The 10,214-nt window shown below is 34.1% G+C and overlaps 1 protein-coding gene across 1 annotated transcript; it reads left to right on the top strand.

Annotated features, from left to right (window-relative positions):
- The first annotated feature begins 649 nt into the window (after positions 1-649).
- LOC131942712 (adenylyltransferase and sulfurtransferase MOCS3-like) lies at positions 650-9,912 on the top strand. Its single transcript, XM_059302628.1, has 12 exons — positions 650-810; positions 3,315-3,450; positions 3,953-4,045; positions 4,601-4,721; positions 5,322-5,396; positions 5,555-5,672; positions 6,140-6,248; positions 6,918-6,980; positions 7,241-7,404; positions 8,508-8,555; positions 8,780-8,879; positions 9,293-9,912. The coding sequence occupies exons 1-12, from the start codon at positions 718-720 to the stop codon at positions 9,571-9,573; spliced, it is 1,401 nt and encodes a 466-aa protein (XP_059158611.1). The 5' UTR covers positions 650-717; the 3' UTR covers positions 9,574-9,912.
- The last annotated feature ends 302 nt before the right edge of the window (positions 9,913-10,214 follow it).

Below are 10,214 nucleotides of genomic sequence, written 5' to 3'. Positions count from 1 at the left end.
TGAAATCAAGTGGGTTAAGTTCGCCAGTACGCCAAAAAAAAAAATGGCTCGATCTAATCTACGCTGGTGAAAAAGGGGGGGGGGGGTAGATCTAAATAAATGTATAATGATCACTATAATGTCTATATTTTATTTAGATGACGAAAAGTTTGGCAGACCTCTCAAGAATTATTGTTATTTCACAGGGAAGGTTAAGGCATGGTGACCCCTTAGTGCAGTGGGGTTGTAGAGAGAGTCAGACCACCTATCCATAAAATATCGTCATCATACTTAGGCCTATTACTCACCCCCCCCCCCCCCCCCCCCCCCACCCCACACACAAAAATTAAAGTCGGAAATTGCTGCGCTTTAAAACTGCAATTTCTTTGTAATTGAGTGGGCCTATGTAGATCTAGATGAGTTTTTTTTTTTGCATTTGAGGTGGAGGGGAAAGTCCTATCAAAATGAGAACAAACAGCTAAAATTCAGTTTCGGTCAACTGCGAAATGTTTTCAGTTTTCGTAATTCTTTCTGACCCCCCCTCCCTATCTACCCCTCCCTCACCACACCTTAAAAACGCTCCAATCTCCATACACAGAAGAGTTACTATTTTAGTGTACCTCTCCATAAAATAGGTTTTAAAAATCAACTAGAGGTCCATCATCAAGAAACGAAAGTGGAAGTAGGACTTAAGAGTACTTAAGACTCAAGACGAAACTTCTAGTCTAATAGTAAATAATGTCGTCTGAGTTAACACTTGAAAATTTGAAGTTAGAGCTTCAGAAGAAAGAAGAAGAAATAAATCGTTTAAAAAAGCTAATAAGCAATGATGTGAGTTTTAAGTTACAACTTTATTTAATTTAGTTTTGAAGTTAGGCCTAGGGCCTAGGCCTTCTCAAGTTTGAATTTATTCAATAATGTGACGTTGTTGACAACATTTGACAACAACGTCATGTTATTGAATAAATTGAGTAATTGAAATTGTTGTAAAAAGTAAAAAGCAGTGTCTACTAAAAACTAATAAAAACTGTCAAAAAAAGCGAGCCACTCAAAATAGTGAGGCCGCAAAATACAAGAAGAAAACATGAGACAGACCTGCTGAATAAAAAAAAGAATTACGGGTTAATTTTACCCCTCCCCCCAAATGTATAGTGCCCCCCCCCTTCCCCCAGGAGAGAAAAAAGTCTAATAGAAACACTATCTTTATCGTTGAGGTTTAGATCTGGCAGCCAAAAGTATAAAACATGTCTATTTATTATAGAAGTAGGGTCTACCTTTAGTCTGCATGAGACGCGAAAAGCGAAATGGCGAGGCGGGAAAATGCGAGAAGGGCGCGAAAACGGTCGGTCACGTGACTTTTTGTCTCGCATTTTACCACAACCCGTTACTTACGCTGGGTGGTGTTGAAATGCGAAGATTTCTGCGAAAAATTTACCGTACCCGATTTTCAGTGGTATTTGGTCCAGAGTTTCAAAGACGTTTCGTTTACATTGTTAAAACTTCCGATGTTTCCGTCGCTAGACATACTGATGATTTGTAAACTCCCATCTTTTGTGTCGACTTAGATTACCACCTTGTTCGAAACCGACGGAAATACCGCCGACGATAGATCAACTTCTTTCTTTTGTGTGGAACGCCGAGGCCGCCTGATTTACCGTCTTTGAAGATCACCTTGCCCGAATCTGCTGCCGCCGCAAACATATTTTGTATTGTTGCATAGAAATGTGTGATGAGGGGTAGGGTGGGGGGGGGGGGGGGGGAAGGGTTAGATGTTGTGACGTCACACTATAAAAAAGCAATGTTAGAAAGAGAATTTTAGATGTTATTTCGCGATTTAGAAAACTGTTTTAATAAATTGTAATAGGAATTAATTAAAATACTCTATTTTGACAGAATTCAGACAAGATTTTGGAAAAATACCGATATTTAAAAAAAAAAAATTCAACTGCACTTTTGAAGGGGGTTGTAGGCTGAGGTGTGACATCATTTTAGTGGGGGGGGGGGGGGGGGGGGTTGATGTCTGGATTTTTGTGAAAATGTGTGACGGAAGGGAGGGGGGGTAAAAATCGTCAAAAAAAGCGTGACGCCATATATGAATTACCCCTTTTAGCTATTAAATGGTAGTTTTGTCGATAGCGGACTTTATTCAGATGTTGGATGTACTATGTGTGAAAGATGGTGTGACGAGGTGTGTTTGAGTAGTGCTAGGACTGTTTCAGAAGATTTTGTTTGTAAATTTTGTTTGCAATTAAAATTACTTAATAAAAAATAAATTACACTTTTTAGAATTGTTTATACTTTTACACTTTTTGCAAGTACAACAATCCATGAATACATGTTGCAGAATATCTCTCCTGCTGACAAGATTATACCAATTCACAATGACACAGCTCACGTTTGTAAAAAGATGAGCGGGCTAGATTTTTAAAATTAATGTCGACTGAGACAGGATTTTCCTGTCGCTAACGAGAGCGGGCGATGACAGTAGCACAGCAACAATTTTTTTAAATAGATAGATCTAGATATAGATCTATGTATCTTCTTAGTATCTTAAGTATCTATCTATATATATATAATAAAATCTAGATAAAAAATAAAAACATACAACACTCGTGTTAAAGGGTGTGGATACATGCTTGTTTGTTTTAAAACAAAAAAAAATAATTTAAATAAATGAAGATGAAAAAAAGTATGATAAAAAACTTTTTTCGCAAAAGGTGTCTCGCTATTTACCCTTGATTCCGCAGGTATGTCTCGCATTACCTTCTCGCATTTTCCCGCCTCGCCATTTCGCTTTCCGCGTCTCGCAGTTTCCCAACACCCCTAAAAAGGTGACCAGTGTTTCTTTCAGACTTTTTGTCCCCAGAGAGGGTGGGGGTACTTGACAATTTAGTGGGGGGGAAGGTGGACTAAATTGTATTTTTTCATTGAAGGGGCTCTACAACCAAAACAACCCTCTCCCCCCACCCCCCCAAATCCCTTCCCGTGTAGAATCACCTGAAAGAAACTCTAAATGCTACTTTTATCATGTTTGAGCTTAGATGCAAGGCTTTGGGGTATCACTACGACTATATTTAGTATCAACGTGCAGTAACTAAGTGTAGATCTAGCTTAAATCCGGTTCAAATGCAGATTCTGGATAAAAATCCATTGACATTTTTTCTTTCCGTTAGACTTGAAGTTGAGTGGTGATTTTGGTTTTGATTTTGGTTTAGAGAAAAGAGACATCACTATCAACCTAGCGCCCATTGTATTTCTCCCTCAACGGGCCATTTATCTTGTGTTAATATATTATAACATTTAAAAATTATATTTTTATAAACAAATTTTTACAGATATCAGAAAAGAAGTTAACTTCTGTCACAGAACCAGGAGAACCATTCGGTTGTGAAGAAAACATCTCTAAACTTTCAAAAGAAGATGTGGCTAGATACAGCCGGCAACTTATTTTACCTGAACTTGGTGTCAAAGGTAATTAGCTGAAAGGTAGACATAAACCCTAATAAATGAGCTACTTGTAATGCGTCTAAATAAATTATCATACTTCATGAATTTAAAAAAATATCTTTTAAATGTGGCTTAACATTAAAATGATTTGTAAAATGTATTTGGTAATACCATGCTATATCTTTTTTGGAAGATTACCATTTACCTGTGTCTAATCCTATCGTGGAAAATAGTTATTTCCAAAAACAGTATTTAAGTTATATTTTATAACCGATATAACCCTACACCAGTAGCTTGTTGAATTAAAATGTTTAATCTTACATTGCATTTTGCTGTTTACTTGTATAATCTCTTTCACCAATACACATTTCTAAGTTCTTACAAATTGCTTTTTAACCTTATCATGTTTATTCTTTTCTTTTCTTTCCAAGACTTTATCATTTTATAATATAGATACATAACATCTTTATTGAACAGGTACCTTAAATGTTATAATTTATTTTACCGAGATGTTTGATAATTCTAGGTCAGTTAAAACTCAGAAACTCATCAGCCCTCATTGTTGGTGCTGGGGGTCTTGGTTGTCCAGCTGCTGTTTACCTTGCTGCTGCTGGGATAGGTGAGTCCAATAAACAGTTGTTTTTTATGATGCCCAGTTTGTCAAGTTAAGTAATGGATTCTTGTATTTTTATATGGGACACATCTCTTCAGCAGACTAATTTCTATTTAATTCTCCTGTATTAGACATCCATTACCATGAAATAGTTGCTATTTTTCACCCCTTTTCTTACTTAGTTTAGCTGGTGTTTTTTTTTTACTATTGTGGGTTATTACCATTTTTATCCCCTATTCTGTTTAAAAAAAAACATTGAATGCTTAGAATATATAACTTTGGCATACTGTTCCCTTATATGCTAAGGTCAAGGTAACCAATGAACACTACTTAGTTCTGCCCTATGAACTATCAGGTCAGAAAGGGTAACTTACTTAAATGATTTGGGCTCTCTTTTCTTCTGTTTGAAACTTGTTTATTTTTTCCATTTCTGATTTTCTGAAAACCATATCGTTATTCAATAAAAAACCACTAACTATTAGCCACCACTAAATATCCGACCTCTGAAGCAGTATTTTAGAGTTTTATAATAATATTAAAACATTTGTATGGTATATCTAGGGCGTTTGGGTGTAGTGGACTATGACGAAGTTGACCTCAGCAATCTACACCGGCAGATTCTCCACACCACACATCGTATTGGGCTGTCAAAGTCCCTGTCTGTTTCACAGGCATGTCACAGGTATGGCTGAGCCAATAGCTAGTCATTCTTTAGCTCCTACCTTGTTCTTTTAGGTTTATAGTAATATCTGCTTAAAATTGTTCTATAGTTCTTTAACCCTTATACCAATGTAGGTACCACATTAGATAGCCTTCAACTTTTTAAACTTTAATATCACAGCTGATTTTGAAGGTTTAAATCAATACCAACCCCTACCATAATGTGTTTCTTAGACCTAGCTTTGATAAGTTAGTTTTTGCCTGTTTGTAGCTGTTCAAGATCATTTTGATAGATTTTTTTACAATTTTCTTCCATGACCTCTGTCACTTAGATAGAGTTTCCAATCATGATCACTTTGATATATTTTCCTTGATCCTTCCATTGGAAATTATTTTTTTTAATCAACATGAACACATTAAAAAGTTAACAAAGCATTTTGTTTGAAATCTCATCTCAATCTATTTTTATTTTTGTTGAGTTCTACTATATTGAATTTAACTTAGTTTTTAAAATCTATCTTTTGTAAAAGTCATGAAAACCTTTGATTTCTTTTTAGTTAAAATAGATTATTAAAACCCATAATTTTTGCATTTAATTAAGACCTGTGATTATCTCATTTAGCATTAACCCAAATGTAGAGTACATCCCTTATCAACTACAACTAGACAGCAGTAATGCACTGGAGATAATCAAGAGGCAAGTGAATATATATGAAGTACTTGAAAACAGTTACCTAAAGATCAATTTGCAATTTATTTAGATTTTATCAAGTGTTATGTTTTAAAAACTGATCTTTTTAAATTATGCAGTTGTTCAAAACTTAATTTAATTATAGATATTGTTTTCCTAATTAGGTATGATGTCGTCCTAGATGCCACTGACAATGTTGCAACTCGTTATCTCCTTAACGATGCCTGTGTATTAGCTGGCAAGCCTCTTATCTCTGGAAGTGCCCTTAGGTTTGAGGGTCAGGTATTTACCTCTTTTCACTGGCACAAAAATTAACTACTTATGTTGTCCTTGATTACCTGCTAATTGATTTAATAGTCCTACAAGAATCAATGTCTCGAGATTGTGCTTTTAAGTTATCTTTATTTCTACCTCCCTTGAGCTTTCTATTTTAGTACCTGGCTGGTGTTGGGTTGACAATTAACACAGTGTATCCTCTATCTAGTCCTATCCAATTTTTTCTTACTGAATTCTTTTTTAACCCTGTTTAGCTGGTCTTTCATAAAAATATCATTACTTTCTTATCAGTGCTGTTATTCATGTAGGATCTTGTGATCAATCTTACATCTCTGCCCCACTCTGTAAGACTGACTTCAAGTTGAAGTTAAAATAGTTAGAACTTTGTGATGCACATGTCAATTTTGTGTTGACATTAGAACTTTGTTATGCACTTGTCAATGTTTTTTGACAGTTTTTGTTGATCTCTGCAGTTGACTGTATACAACCATGAAGGTGGCCCATGTTACAGGTGTCTCTTCCCCCAGCCCCCGCCCCCTGAGACAGTCACCAACTGCTCAGAGGGGGGAGTCATTGGAGTGGGTGAGCCACAATTTCTTTATATGGGGGTGTTTGTGGTATACAAGAAAAATAGTGCCAGGCTTTCCTTATGTGGGAATGTTTTTGTAATGTGATAAATAACTGCAGTTTATGTGGGTGTGTTTGATGAATACAATGGTGCCTGAGATATAAATTTAATTAGTTCCATAATCTTTCAAGCTGTTTCTAGATCATGAGCACCATCAGCTAATACATGTATTGACCTGAAGATTTATAATTAACCTGAGAAACAGAACTACAGTATCTTTTATGGGAATGTTTGTTGATAAATAGAAATACTGAACGGCTTAAAATATCATTAAAAAACAACAAATAGCATTTGTACAATGGTGATAAATATTATCATGCTAGTTCTTAATCAAAATATAAATGTGTGTTAACAAGTACATAATTTTCCAAACATGTTAAGTAACAATTAACCTGGATATGAATTTTATTTAAAATCTAAATTATTTTTAGCTCAAAGATATTATGTTATCACTCAAATATATGTAAATTTTTAGATATTGACAATTTACTATCTTTTTAATATCATATTGTGTCTAATGCTGCCACACATCAGAAGAGGTGGTTTAAATTATAGTTAAGACTTGCTTCTTAATAAATATATATCAACCTAATTCAGACAGATTTTATATTTGTTTTCTTCAGTTCCTGGAATAATTGGCTCTATACAAGCCTTAGAAGCCATCAAAATTTTATCTGGCATCGGAAGTATCCTTTAATGTTCTATAATATCAATCCTATGGGTCACATAGTGTTAGCATGCAAAGTTTACTTTTTTAATGAAATAGTTCTCTAATCTCACCCAGAACGTTACTTCACATTTGTGAAATTATTTGCTCCTTCAAGTAATGACTTAGTTTTGAAAATCAGGAATATTATTGCATAAAAATTATAGCTGATTCTGACCTTTTATACTATCTAGGCCTATATAAATATATTTGACATGGTTTTCTTAAACTAAGTGATAGCTTCTTTTAAGCAGCGTCTGTTACTATTTGACGCACTGGACGGTACTTTTCGATCTGTAAAACTGCGGCCGAGATCCAAAGACTGTTCTGTCTGTGGGGACAACCCAACCATCCACCAGCTGATTGATTATGAGCAGTTCTGTGGGGCCAAGGCTTCGGATAAGGTAAGGACTATAACATGATAGCAAAGTTTTAAACCATTTTATTAAATGATTTTAATTTTTCATTCTCAGTTAAAGATTTTATCAATCTTCTGTATTTAAAGAAAATCACATCAGACATTTTTATAAATTATTTTAAACAGTTACTATTTACTTAATCACATCAGACATTTTTATAAATTATTTTAAACAGTTACTATTTACTTAATCACATCAGACATTTTTATAAATTATTTTAAACAGTTACTATTTACTTAATCACATCAGACATTTTTATAAATTATTTTAAACAGTTACTATTTACTTAATCACATCAGACATTTTTATAAATTATTTTAAACAGTTACTATTTACTTAAAGTTTCCCAAGTTAATTTGTTGTGCTTATTGGTTTTTAAAATAGTTTGACAAGAACAAAAATCCACCTTCAATTACTGGTTATTTTTTTTTTAAAAGTGAGCTTTGTTATATAGCTAGTAAACTTAAAACTTGAATTCACAAAAGGGGTCGGTGTTGTCGAGTCGGTAAAGCTCATGATTGCTAAACCGAAAAGTCTCGAGTTCGAACCCTCGGGCAGATGAGGCTCGTTAGCTGGGGACAGCCACTCTTCTAGGAGAGACAACTCCAAAATTAAACAACTGCTGCCTTGTAGATTGTTCTTGGTTGGACAAAGGCTATGGAAGCAAATCCAAAAAGAAAAGCAGGCTGAAATCGGAGTCAATGGCCTCAATGGCGCATAACCAGTTGACACGTAACGCTTAATTGTGTTGGAGGCGTGGTCGAGTTGGCAAAAAGCTCATGGTTGATAAATTCGAACAAAGTCTCGAGTTCAACCCACTGGCAGATAAATCTCGATCCCCTTCAACACTAATAATTAAGAACGAAGAAGAAGAAGAATTCACAAATATAAATTCCCAAATGCCATATTTGTAAAGGGAGGCAGCAATGTATTTGAAAAGTAGTCAGTTAAAACCCCTTATATGAAATTCACTTTCAAAACTATCTTTCAAAATGTCTTTTTCTTTGAAGTAAAAATAGAAATCCCTATGTTTTAAAATGTGAAATTAAAGTAGGCTTATAGTAAATGTATGTTTAAAATATCTACAGGATCATGAGCTACATGTTTTAGACGATAGCCTCAGGATTAGTGCAAAGGTAATTTCATTTATCAGATTTTTAGGCTATACTTAAAATATGAATGGTTTTGTTGAAAAATTATTGTTATAGTTATAGCAAGTGATAAAATATTTTGTAACAAGAGAAACACCAACTTCAAATTTTTTTATTGTTAATTTTTAAATCATCTGACTTTTGACATTTTCATTCTCAGAAGATAGGTTCTTTATTAAAAGTAAATACATTATGTTCTGTTGCTCTAGGAATATTCAGCCATGTTGGAAAAAAGTGTCCCACATCTTCTGCTGGATGTAAGGCCAAGTGTTGAGCTGGACATTTGTCAGTTGCCCCATCCAGCCATTAGTATCCTTTATTCAATGGTGATCTAGTGTAGATATGTATTGTTTACGTTTGTCTTTAATTAGTCATTAGGCTGTATTTACATGAAAATAGAATTTTTTACATGTTAATTATTTAGACTAATTGCTATAATAAATTATTCAAAATCTAAAAACTTTAAAACTTAGTCAATTAAAATTAATCAAATTATTATTTGAAATTTAAACTTTTAAAATGGTGTTAAATATTAAGACAGTAGATTTTCATAGTTTAAATACCATGTTTTATTGTTGTGAATTAAAATATTTTGCACACTTTTGTTAATAACATAACAAATTTTCTTTTTATAACAGTAAAAGCATTTTGTTTGTGATAATCTAAAAAAAAGCATAGTTTTAAAAATGCTCTGGAAAAATAATCTTTAACAGATTTTAAAGACATTCCTTTTACAAATTTGATGAAAAACATCCCAGAGGCTGTTGAGCAAATAGAGAAAGAATTTGAGCGATTGGTCCCTGAGCATTTACCTAACACCCACCTGAATCCTACAAACACCCAACCTCACATTGTGTGTGTTTGTCGCAGAGGAAATGATTCCCAGCTAGCTGTTGAAAGCCTCAAGAGTGTGTTGGCAGAAAAGTCTGTAACTGTGGTGGACATTCGAGGGGGACTTCACAGCTGGGGCAGACATGTGGATACAGATTTCCCTATCTATTAACTTTGATGCAATTTGCCTGGTGCCAGGTTCAAACTACTTGCGCTGCTTTACTAAGCTGAATTCACATTAGGTTAACTAGGTAAGTGAAGCCTAAAAACAGGGACCTGTTCTTTAAGGATTATTGGGAGGTTTAAACCTACCAGAACAAACATGTGAAAAAAAATTCTATGTGCCTACTTTTTAAATTAAATTGGTTGTTTTAAACTGGGTTATAATTCTCTGTTTGGTTCATTTTGTGAACAACTAGACAAGAGAAGGGGCTTGATGCTGGCATTAATAATAACATGCAGGTAATTATGCTGTTTCAATGGCTATGATAATTCTGGCTAATTTTTTGTTGTTGATGTAAATTATTTTTGTTTCTTTTTTATTAAGTAAACATGCCTTAATCAGAAAGTTCAGAATGGGTTTCATTTGTCAAATAAACATCCATGTTCTGAAAGCCATAATTTTAGTTTGCACATTTTTTTAATGAGGGATATTTCCTCTGTATTTTCTTGTGCACATTTTTCTTTGAATTTAATAATGTTGCATATGAAATTATTACTATGCTGGGCCTTAATTTACCTGAATAAAGCCATGTAGGCCTACACATCACGGCTGAGTGAGTTGGGGGGGGGGTGCATTTTTAGTTTCCTGTA

Source organism: Physella acuta, unplaced genomic scaffold (genome assembly GCF_028476545.2).
Source record: "Physella acuta isolate Inbredline_101_S28 unplaced genomic scaffold, ASM2847654v3 ptg000421l, whole genome shotgun sequence".
Lineage (NCBI taxonomy): Eukaryota > Metazoa > Mollusca > Gastropoda > Physidae > Physella > Physella acuta.
Note: the sequence above shows the minus strand (reverse complement) of the source record. Positions and strands in the feature narration are given on the sequence as shown.